Source organism: Balaenoptera musculus, chromosome 5 (assembly GCF_009873245.2).
Source record: "Balaenoptera musculus isolate JJ_BM4_2016_0621 chromosome 5, mBalMus1.pri.v3, whole genome shotgun sequence".
Lineage (NCBI taxonomy): Eukaryota > Metazoa > Chordata > Mammalia > Artiodactyla > Balaenopteridae > Balaenoptera > Balaenoptera musculus.
The window spans coordinates 103873967-103898997 of NC_045789.1; the positions used below are offsets into that span (position 1 = coordinate 103873967).

At 45.1% G+C, this 25031-nt stretch overlaps 1 protein-coding gene across 2 annotated transcripts in view; it reads right to left on the minus strand.

The window, feature by feature from the left end:
* The window catches only part of EVC2 (EvC ciliary complex subunit 2), a 143864-nt gene that overhangs the window by 61036 nt on the left and 57797 nt on the right, over nt 1-25031 (minus strand). For both annotated transcript variants that reach the window (XM_036852531.1, XM_036852532.1), the window contains exons 10-11: nt 7710-8034; nt 1322-1561 (exon numbers count right to left, since the gene is read on the minus strand). In XM_036852531.1, coding sequence (XP_036708426.1) covers nt 1322-1561; nt 7710-8034 — 565 coding nt within the window. The remainder of the gene's footprint in view (nt 1-1321; nt 1562-7709; nt 8035-25031) is intronic.

Sequence of the window (25031 nt, forward strand, 5' to 3'; positions counted from 1 at the left end):
AAGATATAGTCTCTCCAGGTCCAACACCTGAGGATTTGCACTCCCCTGCCAGTGAAAAGCAGAATGGTCGGTGGGATGTGGCCAAATGCCAGCTTCTCTCTGAGAGCTCCTGGCAGCAGAATCAATAGAGCAGGAACACTGTGGTGACACTTCTATCCTCTACGGAGTTGGATCACGTGAGTCAGCTGACCTGAGCCCTTGACGTCGTGCAGCTCAGAGTCGGGATCCTCAAATACTAACCTGTCTGTGCCTTGGGACTGTCACCAGGGCTGTTACTTTTTTGTCCCCAGTATTATTAACAGTAACACGTGTTCTTTCCAGCATGGAGAGTCAGCCACAGCTTATCATGAGGAGCGGGCAAAACGACAGCAAAATCTGTTAATCCCTAAGTGATGCTGTGGGGTCTGAATACCTAGCCAGGACTTTATTTACTCTCCTAGAGTTTTACTGGGAAAAACCAAGAGCAAAACGGAGAGGCTGGCTAGCTCTCTTCACGCCAAGATGCCCAGTGCCTTCTGACAGTGGTCCTCTCTTTCCAAAAGGCCCACGAGGGCCGCCTGGTCTCCTCCTGGGACAGCCCTGATCTGTTGCAGCTCTCACTCACGAGGCCTGTGCCGGGACCAGAAATCTGGTGCATTACTGCACATCAGTGATGTACTACAGTGTGTACAGGCACAGGTAAAATGCCTCAGGCAGGCCTCATAAAAATAGTGACAGTCTCATAAACTATTTTCACAGCCATCTAGGAATTTATTCAGTCTGGGTTAATGACACTCACACTCAAGCTTACATGCAAAAACACCCACAAATTCACCTAAGAATATCGAGGCAGAGATCATAAACCCTAGGCATACATCACCACACACATGTGAACACACGTACGTATATGCACATATATATTTTTAACCACTATATATATTAAACATATATTGTGCCAAGCACTGCCTTTCCATGAATTAGATCATTAAATCTCCATCATGCCCCTTTTAGTGTGGGGACTCTATTACCCCCATTTTACAGGTGAGGCAACTGAGTCTCAGAGAAGTTAGGCAATTTGCTTAAATTCACAGAGCTGATGGGTAGTGGAACTGGAATGCAAGTCCAGGTGAGCCTGAGTCTAAGGCCTGTGCTTCAAGCCCCCATTTGCCCTGCTTACTGGAAACTCAGCCGCCACATCAAGAGGTCGAAGGAAGACAGCATTAGTTCACTGGAACCCAGCACAAAAGAAGAGACAGGACTTAGCTCAGAAAGAGGAGAAATTTACCGAAACAGTTCAGGAAAATGACTCCTCCATCAGAGAGAGCCTCATTTGAGGCATTACCTGTATTTTAGAGTAATCTTGCAGCAGCATTTTCGCTGCCTCTGGCTTCAGTTCCCCTTTGAAAATAGCACTTTTTATCTGGGTAAAAAAGATATTGTGCAGTTCATTCCTCTGGAAAATGGCCAGCTGCCTGTGGGCCTTGGCAAAGTTTTCCTCCTGCTGCAGAGCAAGGGACCTCCTCAGGTGCTCCTGCTCCAGGCCATGGAGGGTCCGCAGGAGGCTGCTGCATTCGATAGCGGACTGTGGAGAAGAGGGGGGCACGTGGGAGGTGACACACTGGTCAGGAATGCAAGGCACATGTGTGCAACATGCAAGCACACATGTGCATGCATGTGCACATGTACATACATACATGCACACATGCACCAACACACACGTGCACACTGCATATAAATGCACCCAGCAATAATGCACATACAGGCACACATGCATGCATGTGCACATGCACACACACATGTACATAGAGGACACATACATGCACCATCAACATACACACATGCAGAGTGCATATCAATGCACACAGCAGTAATGCACAAACATGCACACACATACAGGTGCACACACATGCATGCACGTGCACAGGCACATACACATACGCACAGCACACAGACATGCACCAACAACACACATGTGCACACATATACATGCACAGTGCATATAAATGCACAAACAATGCACATACATGCACAAAGATACAGGCACACACAGCAATACAAATACAGTGCACGCATGTGCACATGCACACACAAGCATGTGTGTGCACACCCACATGGAACACACACATGTATACACACAGGCATACACACAAACTGAATCCCAAATTTGCCATGAGGAAGCTGCTAAACTCTGGGAAATGCTGTTGTAACCTGTCCTCCCTGTTATCTTAACGTTTTCCAGAACCATCTCAAAGAAAAAAAGTCACAAGGGTGGAAATTTTCAAATCAAACTGCCTGAAAATAGCTCGCAAAATGGAAACATCAATGGACTGTGCTGTTAGGCTCTCAAGCTTATTTCCATCATCTTTCATCCTTAACTTAGTTGAAGAGAAAAATACCAGCAATCAGGCCCAAGCTGATAACATTTTTGTTAAAAGGGAGGCAAAGAGGAGGTAGGAAGTGGCTCCTGGGATGCCTGCACTTTATGTGGTCCAGAGGGAGGACAGCAGGGGGGAGACACACCTTCACTAGGTTCCTGATGCATCTGCACTCCCATTACCTCAAAAGACTCATGCCGCAGGAGGGAGTGTTAGTCATTCCACGTGCAGAGGCGGAATTCTAAGAAGGCCCCAAGATTCCTGGCCCCCGGTGTAAGACGTCACACAAATCCCCTCCCTCTGAGTATGGACATAAACTTTGAATATGATGGGACTGTCACTCCAGTGGTCAGATTATTATGTGGCAAAGCTGAAGGGGTCTTCTCTTCTGTAGAGAAGTAGTTATTCACAGCTGACTTGATCTAAATTACGGAATGCAAGTCACCCACAATGAGGGTGTTGGGCCCCTGGCTCTGGGCATCACAGGGATATTCTGCTACCAGGGGAGTAGCTGGTGCCCAGGTAGGTCCATTCATCCATCAAAGTGACCTTCTGTTTTGACAGTATGGAATTCGACAAGCTCCAAACCTCAATTATTTTAATTAATAGGAATGAAACAGGGGTGAAATCCATTTAACTCCTCACAGCCAGGACAAAAAGCAAGCACACAGCACACGTGCGCGCACACACACACACGCATACACACATGCTTGAGTGCACGCGTGCAAATCCTAAAACGTAATTATCTGTCCTTGCTTAGAATAGTATTTCTGCTGAAGAATAAGGCATGAGGAAATGATGTGTTTGTGTCACAGTGAAATGCTCCTTAAAATAACTTTTGATGGGAGTCCCCCCCATTTCCATGTACACTGCCCTCCTAAGGGGGTCCAGAGACCCACAGAAATGTGTTCATCCCCTGCTCTAGAGTTCAATCCTTCTGTGGCACAGATGGGAAGACTAAACCCTAAAGCAGGGGACACCACCCAGGCCTGCCAAGCAGGGGAGGTCATGTGAGGTAGCCTGGGAAGTACTGTACTAGGCAGCACTGGGGACTGGGGTAAAGTAGAGCGAGCAAGCCCTGCTTACGGGGTCAGCCACTGCTCAGCCCACCAAAGGGAGCTCTGTCGGACTATGCACCTGGTGTGGCCATATCGTCCCATTTTTTTAAGAGAAGCTGAAAGTCTGGATTTTCTATCCAAAATTTTATGTTTTAAATATTGGCAACAAACGTGCATTTTTAAAGGTACATTAAAATAATGGTCACTCACCCCCAACTCCCTATTGAACTTTCCACTAAAACAGACTTCTCAGAGAAATGAGGCATGTTTATCCTTCGGCTTAAAATGCCTAAAAAAGCAACTTGCATGGAGAGGTTGGGAGGCATGCATCAGGACAGGGCACTTCGATCCTGGCTCGAGAATCGCAGGCCTGTGCCAGGCCGTTCTGACAACTGCTATTCGCGCTGACTCTAGGCCATCAAAAATGTGAAATCGTGTCAGGAAATTATGACTGTACTAAATGACACTCCCTGTACTCAATTTAGCAAGCTGGGCCAATCGTGAAAATGTTTTATAGAAATAAATCCCCCAGAGATGGTTGCAGTGTAAGAGTTCTTGCACTTAAGGCATCTTTTCCTTTAAGACACACTCAAAGGAGTTAGGAAGCCTCTGGAAGCTCAGGGCAGCATGCGCTGGTGCTGCCTCTTCTCCAAGTAGCTGGGAAGCACGTGGATCTGGAAAAGAGTCCCTCTATAAAGCACACACCCTGAACGGCCAGTGGCTGCTTGCAGGAAGCTGGGCAAGTCACCTCCCCTCTGGGCTTCTGTTTCTCCAACTTGAACTGGAAAGATTTCATATCCTGACTGTTTTATGTCATGGGCTTCTTTAAAGATTACACTAAATAATGAAACCGGATAGAACAGGGCTGACCCTGCCAAGCATCGGTCTAAGTACTATACAAGTATTGACACTCCTATATGACAGGCATCATTATTATCCCCAGTTTAAGGATGGGGAAACCGAGACCCAAGGAGCCTGAACAATGCACCTTCTGGAGGAACAAAGTGAGATCTAAACCTAAGCCACCTGCCTTCAGAGTCTATATTTGCCACTACCCTTAAGAGCTTCTCCATGCAGAAACGCTTTACAGACTGTACGGGATCATATAGATGTTTAAATGTGAACAGATTTCATCGCTATATTAATTCCTAAACTTTACTCAAAGAAACTGATACTCCTCATTTAGCTTTTTTTAAAAAAACAAAACAAAACTAATTCTTGGAGGAATAATATGGCCAAAATATTTTCATGCGTTTTATTTAAAGATGACTACAATAAATGAATAGATGACAAAGTCATTCTAAGATGGAATGATTTGCACAGACTGGAAGGGAAATAGCTCTGTTAACCTTTGCAGCTTTATGCTATTTTTGGAAGTGGATTTGCTCAAATAAGGAGACTTGTCTCTGTACAGGGTGGCCTGGGGGATCCACAGTGATGGTGCCGCCCACCCTGACCCCTGCACAGAGGGAGCAGGAGGACACTGTGTGTCACCCCTTCTCCATGCCCCCAGCAACCAGTGGAAATAATGAGCAAACACTTAAAACTGCGCTGCCGCGGGCAGTCTTTGTAACGAAAGCATTGCAAAGACAGAAGCCCACCAGGATTACGATGCACTGTTGCGTGAGGGTGGCCCTGAGGCTTGGTGGTCGGGGCGAGCTGCCTGGGTGTGAGTCTTGGTCCACCCACGTGTCCTCAGGCAGGTGACCTTCTCCCATCTGTTTCCTCACCTGTATACGTGGGAGCCTATCAATTCCCACTTCACTGAGTGGGTGTGAATATTTGAAGAGAAGGTCCAGGTGATGTGCTCTGAAAAATTCCTGGCCTTCAGTGAATGCTAAGTGTGATAGGGTTTAATGACATCTGTGATGGTAAGTGGAAACAACCATGATAGAAAGTTCAATGAACCGCATAAACCTTACTCTGTAAAAAAAAAAAAAAAAGTAAAAATAAAGCAAAAGGTTTATGCTGAAATCCGAGGACAGGAGTGGGGTTCCCTTAGCATGGTGGTGTCTCCAGGCTCAGACACACAGCAGGAACTCAACAAACAGGCTGAACGAATGTTTGTCTACTGTTGACTGGTGGAATGGGTTTCAATTTTTTTCTGGGTTTTTCTTTTCATGCTTTGGAGCTGGAGTTGGCAGACTTTCAGTAAAGGCCAGATAAATATTTTAGGCTTTGCAGGACACGTCAGGGTTCTGTCACATATTCTTTTTTCGTTTTTACTTTTTACAGTCCTTTAAAAATGTAAAAACCATTCTCAACTCAAGGGCCAGAAGAAACAGGCCGGGCAGGATTGGACTCATGGGTCCCAGTTTGCCAACCTCTGCTTTTGTGTACTTTCCAAGCCTCCCTCATTGAATGTGTATTATTTTTATCGGAAAAAAATATATAACAAATTGAGGAAATAAGAGAGAGAGAGAGAATGAGACTGTTTGGGGCTGAATCAGTGAACAGTGTGTTTAACACATTCTTTTTAAGTGCTGGACTCAGGGAAACACAGTGCTGACCTGTGCAATCATGGATGGAGATCAGAGAGCGGGGTCAGCCAGGAGAACCGTGGTGGGCTGAACGTTGCCCCCTCTCCAAAAAGATACATCCACATGGTAATCCCAGAACCTATGAACATGACCTTATTCGGAATAAGGGTCTTTGTAGATAATCATACAGGATCATTTAGCTAGGTCCTAAATCAAAAGATGAGTGTCCTTAAAAGAGACAGATGTGAAGGTGACAGGGTCATGGGGCCACGTGAAGACCAAGGTCAAGATTGGAGGGATGCAGCCACAAGCCGAGGAACGCTTGGAGCCACCAGAAGCCGGCAGAGGCAAGGAAGGATTCTCCCCAAGAGATTTCAGAGGGGGGATGCCTGGCTGACTTCTGGACTTGATTTTGGACTTCTGGCCTCCAGAACTGTGAGATAATAAATTTCTGTTGTTTTAAGCCACGAAGTCTGTGGTCATTTGTTACAGCAGCTATAGGAAATCCACACAGGAGCCAAACAGAAAATAAGGCACACCCTAAAATGAGATGCGTGTTGAGGCGAGGGGACCCCAGCTGCAGGGGAGTGGCTGGGGGTGAGACAGCATGAATCGCGCCTCTCTGCTTTAGTGCCCAGCCCGTAGTCTGACCACAGGTGACCATCTGAGAGCCAGGCGCTGTCACCCTGAGAGCTCTCTACTCGCTCCCAGAGGATTTCTGTGCACGGCTGCCAGTCTGCAGAATGGAAGTTAGGAGTTCAGAAGCTCATTCCTAAGATGTTAGACCTCCCTAGGATGATAAATTTTCAGAACAGGTTATGTGGGCTCAAGTCACCGGAGTGAACCAGCCATCTCTTCCATGGAGGAAGGCAGAAATCAGACTGGATTTGGTGCGCCTGGGAAAAAACTCTGGCATGATTCCTTTCAAGACAGAAACTGACACTCTCTTAGGAAAATGAGAGCTGATCTCCGATCAACAGAGACCAGCCCCGGGAAGGCCGAGAGGTCAGAACTCCCAGAACCGGGCACTGTGCACGAGAGCCTTCTACAGCCCACACCCGGGGCTCCTTTCCTGCATTACTTCTTCCAGCCGCTCTGAGAGGGGGGCGTCCTCGGCCTTGACTCACAGACTTACAGAGGCTAGTTAAGGCCTTCCGGAGCTGAGCTGGAGTGTACTAGAATATATGAGTCCAGGTTTGTCTGACTCCAGAGACCGTGCTGGAGAGAACTTAGCGTGGTGCAGTCCAGACGGACACACATGTGCACTGACATCACAACCCCCCTGAGCTGTGCTCTCGTGGACATGCTTTTCTGTGAATGAAGCCATTCTACTCGTCCCATGACGTCCCACAGCACTGTGAACGTACCTCTATGACAACATGGCTGAATGAAATCACATTTGTTATATGCGAGTACCCTTCATTAGACTGTGAACTTCTCAAATGCCAGAACATGTCTCAGTGTTCTCTGTACCTTCACTGCCTAGACAGTAGTGATCAGTAAATGCTTTCTGAATGAATTCTGGGTGGATGGATGGAAGTGTAGATGGACAGATGGATAGAAGGGTGGTAGGCGGATGGATGGATGGGTTGGGGGTTGGATGAATGGATGCATGGATGGGTGGTGAGTGAATAAATGGATGGATGGATGAGTACATGGACAGATAGATGGAAGGGTGGTAGGTGGGGAGAATGGATGGATGGGTGGGTGCATGGATGAATGGGCAGGTAGATGTATGTATGTATGTATGGATGGATGGATGGATAAATGATGAAGGAGGGAGGCAAATGAAAGCCTTCCTTTCAAAGTTGCCTTACCCTCTCACTAACACGTTTCAGCATCTCTTCTGCTTCCTCCATTGCTGCCATCTCCCTCTGGTACTGGCTTTCTGTCTTCTTTCTTGTTTCCAGGTCACACTCAGCTGTCAAGGCCACCATCTTCCGATCATACTCGTCTTGAATTTCTTTCTCCAGCAACAGAAACTGCTTTTTGAAAACAGCACCCATCCTCCTCTCTACCTGAGGGGAGAGATGGCCACTGCTGGTAAGATTTTTCAGTAGAAGAGCAATGATATCTTTGCTGATTTGGGTTCGACAAGCTTCCAGATCTGAGTCTGCCCGATTCAGGGTTGCAATTTCCAGCCTGGGAAACACAAAGGTCAAGAGAATTCCATTACATAAAATCACAGCAGAAACCAAAGGTCCCTCAGAGCTCTGAGGTTTTAACTTATCTGTAAAGTAAGGTCTTTCTTTTTTCCTTTTCCCTCCTTCTCTTCCTTTTCTCCCTCTCTTCTGCTCCATCCAGTTGCTGAAGGACAGTGACTAAATTAGCAGAATATTATTTAGTAAATTTGCAGGGTACCATGTTGGAAACTACAAGGAATATAATTAATATAAGACATGGTCTTTGTCAACAAGCAACAAGTCAACAAAAACAAAAAGACCAGGAGAAAAATGGTTAAATATTTGGAGGATTTGAAAAATTAAGTTCATTTTACTTTTTTCCAATTAAAAATTAATGTATAGATATGTCAAGTAAATGTAATGTAATACCCTGGATGGAATCCTGGAACAGAAAAAGGACATTAAGTAAAAACTAGGGAAATCTGAATGAGTATGGACTTTAGTTAATAATAATGTATCAGTATTGGGTCATTAATTTTAACAAATGTACCATAGTAATAGAAGATTTTAATAACAGGGGAAACTAGGTACAGGGTATGTAGGAACACTCTGTACTACCTTCTCAATTGTTTTGTAAATCTAAAACTGCTCTAAAAATGAGGTCTACTCAAGAAATATTTGTGAGATACTTCACAGGGTCACAGGTTCTAAAACTTGATTGTAATGGTGGTTGTACAACTATATATACTTACACATATATATCAGACTGTACTCTTAATGTGGGTGAATTTTATGGTATGTTAGTTATACCTTTATAAAACTATTACAAAATGCACAGGACAAAATTACGTCCATGATAGAAAAATCTGGAAAATAAACACAGAAAAAGATTTCATTCACTGTAGGTCTATCACCCAATCAGAACCAATGGAGGCATTTTGTTGTATTTGCTTCCAGTATTTTTTTTGTCTATACATATTTTTCCCATGGATGTATATTGTTTACATAGATGCAAGTACAGTTTTGTCCTGTTTTCAATTAATGTTGTAACAGGCATCTTCCAGTTGTATTTAAAAACTGTAAAAGTCTCCTTTATAATGGTTGCAAAATATTTCATGATGTGGTGTACCAAGATTCAATTAACCATTCTTCTAGTGGTGCACATTTGGGTTACTTGCAAAATTCAAAGTCTAAAATAACTTGAAGTGAACATCTTTGTAAAGAGTTTTTGATATTCACAATGATTTTTTCAGTATGATTTCTATAAAGGGAATCACTGGGTCAAATGCTAGCAATATTTTAAGCCTCTTAGGGCATCCTGCCAAACTGCTTTCCAGAAGTTCCCCAGCAATGCAGTAGGATCCTTATTTCACCCCTCCCTGTAAAATGTTTAAATATCTTTAATAATTTGATAGGAGAAAATGGCATCTGACTGTAAAAATATAAGGGTTTTAAGAAAACTTTATTATGGGGCTTCCCTCGTGGCACAGTGGTTAAGAATCCGCCTGCCAATGCAGGGGACACGGGTTCAAGCCCTGGTCCAGGAAGATCCCACATCCCGCGGAGCAACTAAGCCCATAGGCCACAACTACTTAGCCTGCGCTCTAGAGCACGCGAGCCACAACTACTGAGCCCGTGTGCCACAACTATTGAAGCCCGTGTGCCTAGAGCCTGTGCTCCACAATAAGAGAAGCCACTGCAATGAGAAGCCCGCGCACCGCAACAAAGAGTAGCCCCCGTTCACCACAACTAGAGAAAGCCCGTGCGCAGCAATGAAGACCCAATGCAGCCACAAATAAATAAATAAAATTTTTAAAAAATTATGAAAAGAAAAAAAAAGAAAACTTTATTATGGAAATTTTCAGGCACTTAAAGTAGGTAGAATAATCAGACTCCCAATGTAATCATTACTCAACTTGGAAAACTGTCAATATTTGCCAATCTTGTTTTAGTTACTCCCTTCAAAGTTTGCTTAACATTTTAAAGCAAACCCCAGATTTTTCATTTTACCTTTAATTTCCTCAGTATGCATCATTGTCAACTGTATATATATATACACACACATACACACACACGTGCATATGTATGTCTATATATGTGTATATATGTGTTTATGTATATCAGTTTTACTTAACCTTGATGTCATTATCATATTCAATATCATTTAACCATATCATATTTAAAATGTTAACAATAATTCCAATAATTAATATCAGTCATTATTCAAACTACCTCCAGTGTCCGAAAATAATTTTTACAGTTGAAAGTTTAATTCAAGAACCAAACAAAATCACACAGTGTTGACTAAGTTCACTTTATTCTATATCATTCTGCCCTTCCATTTTCCCTTCCATGATTTGTTGGGGAAACCAGGTCATTCATCCTGCAGAATGTCCCACATTCTGGACTTGGCTGATTGCTTCCAAAGGGTGTCATTGTTCCTCTATCCCTTGTATTTCCACAAACTACTAGTTAGATCTAAGGTCTTGATTAGAGTCAGATTAAGTTTGTTTTTTTCAAGTGTACCATAAGTAGTACCGTGTGCTTCCTGTAGGATCATACTATGGGTAAATACGAAGATGGATCACAGGTTCAAGTGGTGCCAGCATGATCCCTATATTATGAAATTCCCTATCTACCTTTCACCTAATGGCTTTAGTATGCATTGTAATTGTTACCTAGATCCATGATACCACTAGGGGTTGAAAAATCACACTTTCTAATTCTATCATTTCTTCTGTATTTTTTTAAGCTGGAGTTCTTCACAAAGAACTTTCTCTCCTCAATAATGCAGTTACTCTGACATAAAGCTTATAATTATGATAGATGTTTGATTCTTTGCTAGTTAAAGAGCTGGTGTCATAGCAACCTCCAATGGTGACAAATGAGTTGGGGTCTGTTTGTTCATTGGTTTATTTGCTTGTTTTGGTATGAGAGCAAAAGGTTAATAAAACTTTTTCCAACTTCCTGAGAACCTGAGCTTTGGCTTTTACCTGAAAACCTCAGAAGGGCGAGAACATCAAATGTCATCAAAAATGATGCCTGATTGGTAAATTACATCTGGATGGGAGGACCTGTAAATGAACCATAAATCCCTAACAGGGAAGCAGACACTGTGCTTTGAACTTCCCCGAGTGAGGTCATTCTTGGACCTGGGCATGTCCCTTGTGGAAACGCTGGAAGCCATGCCCGCGAGTTGTTACAAAAGATGCTGGCAACTTTGGGGTATGAAGCATTTAAGCCAGGAAGGCTCCCATAGCTGCCTGGTGTAGACTGAACCTCCTTGCACTAGAGCTGTGTGACTTGGGGAGAAAATACCTCCTGGACAGCTATAGGTTGCAGTGTGACCTGAGGCAAGGGCACCCACAGAAGACTGTCTAACGCTGCCCTCACAGTGGACACGTACACTGCGTTCCTGCCCTCGAGTTACATAGAAGGGGTCAAGTGTGGCCTATGGGAGTCTGAAGGGTGCAAATGTTGAGCTGAATCTAGGAAGACCCCTTGCCTCTGCGTAGAATCACTGTGAAATTGTATATATTTGGTGGGTTTCAATCGACTGCCGCCATTATTCTTTTTAATGCTCAAATTTTACCATCTTAGATCAAAATGTCTCCCGTATCCTTTAGGCCAAATTAATCTAGTTTTAAACAACAGCTCATTCAATTCATTCTTTCATTTCTTCAACGGGTACTTACTAAACATGGCATGTGCGGAGAGTGTCTGCAGGTTACAAAGCGAGGAAAAAGCCAAGAGATGCCTCCAGGTGGTGTATGTATGGTTAAATATCCAAGGAACCAAACAAACCATGTTCCACGGTCTCAGAAAAGAATTACTTCTCTACTGAGACAGACAAAGTAGACTTCACACCTTTAATGAAGCTTTTTGTGGTAGACAAAATAATGCCCCCCCCAAAAGATGTTCATGTCCTAATCCCCAGAGGCTGTGAATCTGTTAGGTGACATGGTAAAGCAGAAATAAGGTTGCAGATGGAACTAGGGCTGCTAATCAGCCCACCTTACACCAGAGATTGATGACAAGGTCTTTAAAAGTGGAAGAGGAAGGCAGAAGAGGAATGGGAATCAGAGGGAGATTCGATGAAGGAAGCGGGGGTAGGGGGGTAGGAGTGAAGGGATCATCATCTTTGAAGATGGAGGCAGGGGTCACGAGCCTCGGAACGTAGGCAGCTTCAAGAGGCTGGAAAAGGCAACGAAATGGATTCTCCCCTACAGTTGGCATCTTGATTTTTCCTAGCGAGGCCCATATTGGACTTTGATGTCCAGAACTGTAAGATAATACATTTGTATTGCTTTAAGCCACCAAGTTTGTGGTCACTTGTTACAGCTGGATATGAAACTCATACACCTTATCTGACTCACTCCATCCATCATTCATTCATTCATTCATTTATTAACTTGTATAAGAAAATGAGTGGCTACCTATTGGGTAAACTGCAAGTGCTTTACCAGGTACAAGGGGATTGAAATGAACAGGAGGACATTTCCCTAAGTTCTTTGCTCTTAAATCACTTCCTAGCTTAAGCGAGCTGGGTAAAGGACTCGGCTTCCCCACCGCACAATGGGGACCATCCTCATAGGTAGTTGTTCAGGGCTAAAAGAGATATAGATATAGATAATACAGATATAGAAAATACATGGTGCGGAGTCTGGCATTTTGTTGTTTCTAAATACAGTAGTTTCCTTATTCTTTTCTATTCTCTCTCCCAGGAAATTGGCAGCAGAAGAGAGTCGGTCCTCACAGCTCACCCTTCCCGATCCCCTGGGAACACAAGCTCACAGGCACTTTCTGTTTTAATAGTATTAATGTTAATCACCATGGATAAACTCTCAGAAGTAACAATAAAACTGTCAGGGTGTTCCAAAGCCATAAAAGAAAGAAAAATGCCCCTTTAAACCAATTAAAATAGCACGCAATTAATGAAGGTATCATCTGTTAATTTCCCAAACAGCCACAGAAGAACGAAATGCATATTAAGAATGCATAGTTTGCATATAGGATTGGATCCACTGGTAAAATTCTCATCACCCCCTATGGTACTTTTAATTATTTAGACAACAATGAAATACACATATTTTCCCACTCCCCCCCCTTCCAAAAGTCCCTAATGCCTCCATGAAACAAAGACATTTTGAGTTGCACAGACTGGACTTGGATTCTTAAACTTCTTTACTGCTTCAACAAGTTGGCAAAGTTAGCAAGATTCAAACGCTTCTTTCCTAGAGAACATTTAATTTTTTCAGGTCGCAAAAGTGTCAGCTTTCGTCACTGTACTTTAGAGAGGAATGTACTTACTCTGGCCAGTTTTGCTGCGTATACATCCTGTACAAGCGATAGCCCTCTTATAAATGAGTGATTTCACGTGGGAGTTAGAACAATGACCAGTACGGAGGGAGCACTTCATAAATATAAGCCATTAAAATGTGTTAGTGGCTTTCCCATGATAACATCTTTTGCAAAAGAAACGGCACAGCTTAACTTATCCAAGAACTGATTAATACTTTGCTTAGCTACTGACGATACAAAAGAAACAGAGAAAGACATAAGTGTCTTTTTCCTTATTTATTTTGTATAAAAATGAATCAAGTTGTCACCAAATGGCAAGCAAGGTGTCAGAAAGAAACTATGGTAGGATTTGCTACAGAAGGCAGTAGGTGTTCTCCTGAATGAGAAAGAGGACTCATTAGCAAGGAGGGTAATCCATTCAGAGTGAAAATGAAATGGCCATGGCCATTTTTTATAATATAAATCTCCATGTTGGCTGATGTAAGCATAATAGACCCACAAAAACCAACTGAGTATTAGTGAAACCGAAATTTTCCTCATAGGAGCCAATTACCATGGCATCTTACTGCAGCAAGATTCCATGCAGGGACCATAAATCATATTTATATCCAATCGATTTGAGGGTCTGGACAATAAGAATTCAGGGGAAAATACCTCCTGGGTATCCTCACTGTCAAAACTGTAATGGCAGGTTAAATCAGAGTAAAACTAATTACTGTGTGTGAGTGAAACACTGGTTCAAGTTAGGATAAACCCTACATTTTTTAGTTTGGTATAAACTCAAATAGATTGTCAGATCCAGGGTCAACATCCTTGTCTTTGACTTTTTCCTCTTAAAGATCTCTTGGTTGAGAAGTCAGCTTGGGCCCTCCCTCTCCAAGCTTGAAGCAGACAGGGGCTCATTAACTCCTTCCATCCTGGCGTTTCCACATCACTGCCCACTCCACACCCCCTCGGTGGCCAGACCTGACGGGACAGGTCTGGAACAGGCGAAAAATGTAAGAGAGAGTTCCTCTCTCCACTTGGTCGTTTCCCAAGAGATGGTGTTTCACTATGTCTGAAAACATCATGAACTCGGGAGTCATGCCAACTTAGCTTCCAATCTCAGCTCCCCCTCTTAGGCGCTGGGTGACTCAGGTGAGTTATTTGATGTCTCTGATCCTAGATCCCTAGTTGGTTAGTAAGAATATTATCACCCATGTCAAATGAAGGCCATTGAGATACACATGAACTTATCTACAAAACAGAAACAGACTCACAGACATAGAGAACAGATCTGTGGTTGCCAAGGGCAAGGGGGTTGGGGGAGGGAAGGATTGGGAGTCTGGGATTAGCAGATGCAAATTATTATATATAGGATGGATAAACAGCAAGGTCCTACTGTATAGCGCCGGGAACTATAGTCGATATCCTGTAATAAATCATAATGGAAAAGAATAGGAAAAAGAACGTATTTATGTATAACTGAATCGCTTTGCTGTACAGCAGAAATTAACATTGTAAATCAACTATACTTCAATAAAATATTCTTAAAAAAATGAAGGTCATTGAGAGGATTAATAGTGCCTTTTATGCACAGGCTTTGTTTTAATAGCTTGATGGATATCAAGCCTTTAATCCCCATGATGATCTTATAAGGTAGGTGAAGAAACTGAGACACAGAAAAATTACCTTGTTGAAAGTCACAATGCTATTAGGTGGCAGAACTGGGATTTGAAGCCATGACATGTGGCTCCAGAGTCCTGGCGCATGGTGAGGGGTGCTAACTGCCTCTCCGGGCGGGCTTTGCATCGTGGGAGAGCTCAGACAGTCAGAATGGTCTTCTTCGTAATCCACTAAAAGCCACCTCCCTAAAATGTCTATTGTTGTTCCAGGTTCCACCATCTTCATGATGATTTCAGAGGTATCTGGCAATGGTGACCATGTGTACACTATTTCCAATTGTGGGCAGATGACACAGGTTTACCAAGAGCAACAGGAGGCTGGCAAAGCCGGGGTCACTGAAAAGAATGTATTGAGGGTCCGGGATGGACGTGAGGTGAGTGCAGGTGGCCGGTGAAGGCATGGCAACGACCAGGAATCGGGTGGTGAAGGTGAGATGGAAAGAGGGGAGAGGTCTGGGAGAGAGAGGTGAGGGGCCCCAAGGAGAGGCCGTGTCGGGATGACGCCCACAGTTCACCAGGCTGTTTGCTTGCTTACATAGAACCTTGAATGGGGACTCCTGGTTAAAGACGAGGAGGGCCTTTCAAGGACTACAAGCTGCCTACACTGAGACGGACGACTTACTGGTTTCCTGGAGCTGCTGTAACACAGTCTCACAAACCAGGTGGCTCAGGACAACAGGAATGTCTTGTGTCACAGATCTGGAGGCCAGAAGTCTGGATCAAGAGGCAGGAAGCTATGCAGGGGGGTTAAGACCCACAGGAGCATCCTTCAGGCAGTGAGGGCTCGGAGTTGCAGATGAATGGTCCAGGGTAAGAGAGACAGAGGGCTGGAGGGTTTGCAGTTTTACACGGGGAACCTTGGGACTCGGCCCAGAACCAACTAGAGGATGCACGGTTTGGGCACACGGGTCTCCAGCAGAAGTTCTCGAACTATTAGGCATCAGAATGACCAGAATGACTTCATGTTAAAATGCAGATTCCCAGCACTACTCTCAGATTCTGATTCTGAAGAAATGGATTAAGGTGCTGTATTGGTTTCCTAGGACTGCCTTAACAAACCAGGTGGCTTCAAACAACAGAAATGTATTCTCTCCCACTTCTGGAGGCCAGAGTCTAAAGTCAAGGTGTCCACGGGGTTGGTTCCTTCTGAGGACCATGAAGGAGAATCTGTCCGATACCTCTCTCCCAGCTTCTGGTGTTGCCAGCAATCCTTGGCATTCCTTGGCTTGTAGAGGCATCACTAGTCTTTACCTCTGTCTTCACATGATGTTCTCCCTTTCTGTTTGTGTCCAAATTTCCCTCTCATAAGGACACCAGTCATACTGGCATCTTAACTTAATTGTATCTGTAAAGATTCTATTTCCAAATAAAGTCATATTCACTGGTGCTGGGGTTTAGGACTTCAATATATCTTTTTGCGAGGACACAATTCAAGCTCCAACAGCAGCCTCCCAAGAATGGAAGCCCCTCACTGTCAATGAGATATCCAAGTATAAATGGGTTGACCATCTGTTGGGTGTACTAGAGACAATGGAATGGAGCAGGGCCCCATGGTCCTTGCCCTCCATGTCCTCCACCTGCCTCTTGTCTATAGAAAAACCTTAGCCAAAGAATAAAATTAATCAGAGAGTGAGAAAATGCAGAAGCAAAGGAAAACAGTGAAACATGACCAAATAACAATAGTTCAGTCATTAAGCAAAGTCAAGGACTTTTAGTTCTTCTTCAAGGGCTATAGATAATATTCTGAGCCATATCCTGGGAGCTGTTTTGTAGATACTGAAACCCTCCCCAGGTGGAAGAAGTTAACTACATGATGACTAGACTGTAGCCATGACATAAGCTGCCACAATTCTGAGAACTGGCCTCAAGGAAATGGGAACAAACTGATCCGGAAACTGAAGATTAACTGTACTTGAAACAATCAAGATGACGCTGATCAGACCACAACGTGACCAGTTTCCAGATGACTGTCAGAGCTGACTGTGCCGTTTCTGCATGTAGCCCCCTCCCTCCACCTATACACCCCTGAAAATTCCCTTTAAAAGCTCTTGTCCACTGATTGTCAGGGGGGAGTTGGCCTTTGGACACGACTCTGCCTTCTCCCCCAGTTGCTGGCCTCCAAAATAAACGAAACTTTCCTTTCCATCAACCTTGCCTCTCAAGTATTGGCTTTCAAGCAGCGAGTAGCTGACCTAACTTTTGGTAACAAGAATACTTTTTCCCTGGCCAAGAATTTAGACCAGATGACCTCTAAGATCCTTTGCAGCATCAAAACTCTAAGATTCTATTCTCCCAGGAAAGTAGGAATCACTTTATACTTGATGTTAGCTAACAGATGATCAGCAATTTGTGAAAATGGTTTTCATCCCACAGCTGTCCTTTCACTAGTTGTAAGGGTGTACTCTTACATAACCAAGAGAAGCTTATTTTCCCGCTCATTGATGCATACATATAAAATGTGCCCTTTGTTGCTCATTTAACCTTCACCACATCCCAACATTTCATGACAACCACCTCCAAGGTGTGCCATCCTGGCAGCCTCGAGGGAACGTCCAGCCCCTCATGAGCTCAGCCACTACTGTTTCAGGAGGTGAATGAATTTCTGGGCTTTTTATTGTCGCACTTGCACAGAGTTAACGATTTTTCACTTTACGTGCACTGGACACAATCACAGTATTAATCCTATTCTTGTTCACTCGTTCACCAACATTTACTGAGCACTCGGGGTGACTTTTCCACTTCTCGGGACTGGTGCTGATTACAGGGCAGACACGTGCTAAGGACAAGGAGATAAAGCTTCACGGTGCCCAGCACGGTGTAGAATCATATATTTTTCCATGTGGTTCTCTGATGATTGCCTGTCTCCCTCACTAGACCATAAGCCCCGAGGGCCAGGACCCTGCCTGTTGAGCTCACCCTTGCATTTGCAGCCTCTTGCCACCTACCGTAGACTGAACGACTGCCTGGCATGCGTGGGCAGCAGAATAAGGAGTCAGGAGTCACCGAGGAAATGTTGTCCATTTTTGCAAAATCCATGAAACTGAGCCATAGAAAGAAACCATGGGGTTCAGTGGGCAGAATAGAGCCAAGAGCTAAAATGACTGGAAACGGTGACTCACTTACTATGAGCCAGGCATCCCCAGTCTCAGGTCTGGGTGTGTGGGAGCTCATTAAACCTTCACCATCCCCGTGTTCAGATGAGGACACTGACGCACGGGAAGGTTACGGGTTGTGGTCAAAGTCATTAAATGATTAAATGGCGGAGCCAAGAGTGGGGAAGAGCCTTGCCACTCAAGCAGCCCTGTGCTAAGCCCAGGCGACCTCCTCTGCTAACCAGACAAGAAAACACAACTACACCTTCAACGTATGAAAAGTTGTCCAACCTCACACATTATAAGAAAAGTGAAAAATTAGAGCTCCAGGGAGGTGCCATGGTTTCCTATCAGACCGACACAGGTAGAAAGATCAGCTGCCCCTATGACTAGGGTGTGGGAAAGAGAGGATCTCAAACACTGGGGGTGGCAAACTGGTCCGGCCTCTATGGTGGGCAATACCTATTTTTAAAAATACACACTAATGCAGCAACTTGACTTTGAAGAATTCATGCTACAGATGACCTTGCACACGTGCATAAAGACGTCTGTGCCCGACAGGCACCGCAGCACTGTGGGAGGGTGTGGTTAAGATGGTAGGCTCTGGACGCATGTCCTGACCACACCTCCTACTTGCCTTGTGACCTCTGGAAAGTGACTTAAACTCTCTGGGCTTTAGTTTCCTCATCTGTAAATAGTACTTAGCTCAGAGGCTGCTTTGAAGGGTAAATATGTTAATGTCAATGTCAATAAAACAACCAGATCAGTGTCTCATTCATATTAAGTTCTCCAGAAATTCAGTTATGATTACTGTTATGGGAATATTATGCAGCCACTTAAAAGAGCAAGGTCGCTGTGTAGGTATAGATCTCCAAGACTGCTGCAAAGTGGGAGAAAAGGGAGCAAAACAGTGGGTAAAGTATGTGATTATTTTGCATTTTAATAAAGGAGTATATGTGTAAATATATATGTAGCCATAGATGATCTCCAAAAGGTACATGACATGGGTAACAGCCTGCCTTTGCCTTGGGGATGACAACCAGAGCGCAGGTGATGAGAAGACAATTTGGTTTTTACAGTATGGCCTCTTCTGTCATTCTAATTCTTGGCCATGTTCATTAGTTACTATTCAAAAAATTGAGTAAAGAAACAGAAAAAAAGCAAACATGGGTGTTATCGGAGTCAGGGACTATGTGTCCCTGCAGGACAGAATGAATTTCTGGGTCGCTTCTGACAACCTCTCTTCTGGCCGCTCTCTGTGGCTGGTGCCAGACCAATGCGGATAGTGATGTCAAGATGGTGGCCCAGGACAGCACCTCGGAAGTCGGCTAGAAGCACCACCACACCCGAAGCACCCGGCCCTACCTGCCAGCACACACAAACTTCCACGAACTAGTGTCCATCACTGCAGTTGAATGATGGCCTGTGCTGGGGAGGGGCCATGTGCCTTTTCCCCCTGCTTACGGCCCCTCCACGTGGAGAAGATCCGGGAGTGGAAGTGATGGAGGACCGAAGCAGGAATCCCCTGCAGTCAGTTTTAGGGAGAGGCCTGCAGTGGGGCTGGCTATGCTTCCAGATAAAAGCCACATCCTCCAGCCTAAGTAATAAAAGTGATGGGTGATTTTTCTGGCTGGACTGGACAACATGCCTGATGTATGTCTTATCTCCCAATTGGCTCAGTACTCAAGGTGGTGGGAGATGGGAGCTGTTTACTGACCCCTCAGACACGCCCAACCGTTGAGATGATTCCTGTTATGTCTAAGAAACTCCTAAGAGGATGCATGAACCTTGTGATCTGGAAGGGGTGGTGTGAGGAAGGTGAGATGCTGAGTCAGAGAGCACAGCCATCACAGCCTGCAATTGTTAAACGGACCATTTGTAAGTCCTTCGCACACAGCAGAGGCGCTGCAGTGGGGGTGAGGGTGCTAGTCGATGATCATCCCAGCCTGCACCGTCTCACTGCGCTGCATTTATTCGTCTGAGTTGATTCTCCCCGTAGATGGCTGCATGTTGGGTCCTCACTTGCTTTGGCTTCCTCTCCAGCACCTCACCCAGCTCTGCGCCAAGCACTCAGCGGGAGCTCGGTAAACACTCGCCGAAAGAAGGTGTTTGTGGGACACAGAACTTCTCCGACAAACACCTTGCTGCGAAGACGAGTGAGGGTCACCATGGAAACCAGACTGGCACTGCTGCTGCTCTGCTCAGCAGCAGTCTCATTATGTCCCCATGAAAATCCCCCTCCGGCTGGTCGGGCACTGGTGGGACCCAGGGGCAAGGCACAGGTGTGAGGACAGGGCTGCTTTCTGCCTCAGTTGGCCTGTGTAGCAAGATGCTTGGCCATTTGATGCTCTAGGTGAACTTGATCCTTCCAGAAATCCAGGAACGGCCCAGACTTGGGTTATCTTCTTAAGAGCCCCTTCACTTCCTGACAATGTCTCGATGACCCTTCAACATCCAGTGCGAATTTCACCCACTCATTCATTCACAAGACGATGGCTGACGCTTACCTAGTACCACCAGACTGGTTCCCTCCAAGGGCTCAGGGTCTAATGCGGAAACAGACACACAGTCTGGGCATCACAAAACCATGTGGTGAGGGCCTGACGGGGGCCCAGGGGTGGGAGCACGGGTGACTCTTGTTTGTGTCCCCACCATGTGGCACGGTATCTGACACATACTAGATGCTTAATCAATACAAGAAGAAAAAAAAATGAAGGAAGAAAAAGGAAAGAAGGAAGGGAGGGGGGAAGGAGAGGAAGGGAGGGGGGAGGGGAGGAGAGGGAAGGGAAAGAGGTATCCTCAAAGTCATTTAGAATTTGGGAAGAAAAGAGGAGGGAGTTATTTACTGGCCTCCTAAAACCCACCACGACCCCACTAGTCTCCAGTGGGACATCCGGCCCCAGGCGACGAGGTGCGATTCTTCAAGGCCGTAAGTATTTCCTGAACCCCTGCCACCTGCAAGCTGCCACTTCTATCCCAATCCCACTGAGGGAAGTGGGGAAGCTGTACTATGAGGGGGAAGGCTGCCTCACCTGGATCAGGACTGCTTTCCCTCCTGGGGAGTCTCCTCTTGCTCAGTTTGAGAAGACTGTCCATCAAATGCTTTGTAGACAATGAGGAAGCACCAGAGGGCACCCAGCCTTGGTGTCAGAAGACTCAGATTTGAGCCCTGGACCAACTACTTCTTAATAGAGAGAAGACCGTTTCCAACGGCCCTTGTCTGAAGAGAACCCTCAGGAACATTCCAGAAACAATGCTATAACCCACCTCCTTGAAACGCCCAACCCACAGACCCCCTCCTCTTACTTCTTCATGAGACCCCTCAAGTCTCCACTCCCTTCCTCATTCTTTTGAGATTTCCTGATCATTTCCTGGAATAATGGCCACCCAAATATATCAGGTCCTAACCCCTGGAATCTGTAAATGTGGCCTTATTTGAAAAAAGGATCTTTGCAGATGTAAGTGAATAATCATGACTGGGGAGACCATCCTGGATTATCTGGTGAGCCCTCAATCCAATCACGAGTGTCTTCCTAGGAAGAGGCAGAGGGATTGGATACATACAGAAGAGCAGGAGGCCACGTGGGGGAGAGATTCGAGTGATGCGGCCACAAGTGAAGGACTGCTGGCTGCCCCCTGATGCTGGAAGAGGAAGGAAAGACCCTCCCCAGGAGTATCTGCAGGGACTGCAATCCTTCAACACCTTGACTTCAGCCCAGTGAGACCGACCTTGGACTTCCAGCCTCCAGAACTGTGGACAATAAGTTTCTGCTGCTTGGAGCCATTGTTTATAGTACTTTGTTAGAGCAGCCACAGGAGAATACCACACTCCCCTCGTCCCTCTCCTGCTCACCTGGAAAAGCCCTTCCTGTGCAGAGCAGGGGACCAGCCACTGTCCTCGCACTCTCTGAGGCAGGCACAGTTATCCCCATTTTATAGAAAAGGCAACCAGTCACCCAACAGCAAGTGGCAGAACTCGGACCCAAACCAGGAGGCCCGGCTGCTCAGCCTGAGTTCCTAAACCCTGGGCTCTACAACCAACCTTCGGCTGTCTCTGCATCCACCCAGAGTGCTTTAAGCATTTCCCTCTCATGGGCCCACGTTCTCCTTAAGCTTCGGCTCCATTTCTCTGCTCCCCTTCATAGCAAAGCACCTTGAAGGAGCTGCCCATACTTCTTGTCACCATTCTACTCACTCTGTTCTGGTTTTCTGCTCCTGCGTCTCCCCCAGAGCCGCTCTGATCATCAATGGTATCCCAGTAGCTGAAAGCAAGACACTTGACTGAACTCCAGGCAAAATTAGACATGGTCAGTCACCCCTTTTTTCTAGGACCCCTTTTCTCTTGACTTTCCAGACCTCCTTGTTCTCCTGGGTTCCTCTTACTTTTCTGACTTCTAAATGCTGGCATTCCTTAAGGGATCGTCCTGGTTCCCTTCCTTCCCTGTCCTCTCCCATAAGTTCCCCCATCAACCCCCATCTCTACTTAGCACCTCCATCCAGACTTTCAGCCAATAACAGATCTACACAGCTGACTGCCCACCTGACACCTCCATCTGGGTGTCTCAAAGGCACCTTTCAGTCACCATGTCCAAAACTGACTTCCAATCTTTTCCTTAAAATGCAATCCTGCCCTCTCCTTCCTCATCTTAGGAAATAGCACCACATTCTCCCAGTTGGTCAGGCTGAAACATAGGCATCATCCTGATGGCTCTTTCTCCCTCAAACCCCATTCTCAATCCATCAGCAGGTCCTGCTGAGTCTCCCTCATCATTCCTCAATTCCACGAGTATATATGGAACCTGTAGGATGGACATCGGACAGACCTACATCCTAGGGGTTCTAGTTTGAGTAGCCTTGCACCTTCTCTTAATCTTTGCCATCAAATTAACCAACAGTGATTGTAAAAAACATCACATGGTTGGTACATAAAAAACTACTCAATATAGGCAGACCTTGTTTTATTGGGCTCTGCTTTACTGAGCTTCACAGCTACAGTATTTTTTACAAATTGAAGGTTTGTGGCAACCCTGTGTTGAGCAAGTCTATCGGTGCTATTTTTCTAACGCCATTTGCTCACTTCCTGTCTCTGTGTCGCATTTTGGCATTCTCGCAATATGTCAGATTTTTTCATCATTATTATATTTGTTAAGGTGACCTGTGATCAGTGATCTCTGATGATACTATTGTAATTGTTTTGGGGCGCCACGAATGGCGCCCATACAAGATGGCAAACTTAACCAATAAATATCGTGTGTGTTCTGACTGCTCCACAGACTGGCCATTCCCTCATCTCTCTCCCTCTCTTCGGGCCTCCCTATTCCCTGAGACACAACAATATTGAAATGAGGCCAATTAATAACCTGTAACAGGGAAGAGCCAATTTTGACCCCAAGTTGGATCCTTCTCTTTTGACTTTAGCCTTTGCTTTTCGTTGCTTTTGTTATTATTATCATACATAATGGCCTGCTTCAGGGAACCCTACCCACCTGTGGATGGCTGCAAGAAAGAAGAAATTAACACATCCCCGCCCCCCTCCCCAAGGCTGGCCATTCCAGGAGATGTTTTGCAAGACTGATGGCCCTTTTTACTTTACTTCCTCTCCGCCTCTCCCTCTCTATTCTGCCCTTTTACTTTACCTCCCTCTCTGATTCTAGAAAAGAAATTGGCATCCAGACCCCTATAAAATGGTTTTTGGGGGGACCCTAGTCCACCATCTTCTCAGTCTGCCGGTTTTCCGAATAAAGTCATGTTCCTTGCCTCAACACCTCGTCTCCAATTTACTGGCCTGTTGTACAGCGAGCAGAGCAAGCTTGGACTTAGTAACAACCCCACAATGGTCTCTAAGTGTTCAAGTGAAAGGAAGTTACACATCTCTCACTTTAAATCAAAAGCATTTTTTGGCAATAAAGTATTTTTAAATTAAGGTATGTACATTGTTTTCTTAGACATAATGCTATTGCACATTTAATAGACTACCGTATAATGTAAACATAACTTTTACACGCACTGGGAAACCAAAAAATTCATGGAACTCGCTTTACTGCGGTGGCCTGGAACAGAACCTGCAGTATCTCCCAGGTATGCCTAGACACATGTTTAAAAGCCTCAGTTTTACAAATACTCTGAACACCCACTTGGTACTGATGCCAAAAGCTCAGCCTCTCAGCACAGGTGTCGAATCAAGTCTTGGAAACGGAGTTTTGGGTGAAGTAGAAAAGAATAGCTTTATTGTTTTGCCAGGCAAAGGGGAACACAGCAGTCCCTGACCTTGAAAACTATGTGTCCCAGCCCAGGAGGATTTGATGGGGAGTTTTATAGCAACGGTTCAAGGGTGGGGTTGCTGATAAGATTAGGGTGTGTGCAGGGCCTGCACCTCTAATCTGGTCTCAAGTAATCTTCTTGGTGAGCTTCTCTGGTTCCTTTAATGTAGCCTCAGGTGGTCTTTCTCATATGAAGAATGTGGACATCTTAAAGAGCTTAAAGGCACTGTTATGTGTATCCCTTGAGTTGGAACCAGCACCCCGCCCCAAGGCTGCACTATTGTTTCTTGGCTGCCCCTCCCTTGTCTTTGCATCCCTTCCCTTTGTGGATTAGCAACTGTTCGAATCTGCCCTTTGGAACTCAGGGAAGGTCATGGAGGTTAGAGTCAAGAAACAGGACATAAAGACTTCTGTGCAAGGAGCCCCACAGGGTCTTGCTCGATTTCAATACAAAACATGATTTTGAGGCAGTTTAGAAGGTGATGTTGGTAGCATCGAAAGATAGCAATAAGCTTCCTTTTAATAACAAAGGAAATAAACACAGATCTGGACTTATTATCTTCTCTTATTTTTCTTTGCCTCTCTAGAAAAACCTAAGCTCAGTCTTTAAAAAGCTGTTCTGTCAATAGAACGGTGGATTTGAAAGCACTCAGGCCTGGGACAAAATCTATTACCACTCGTGTGACCTCAGGCAAAACC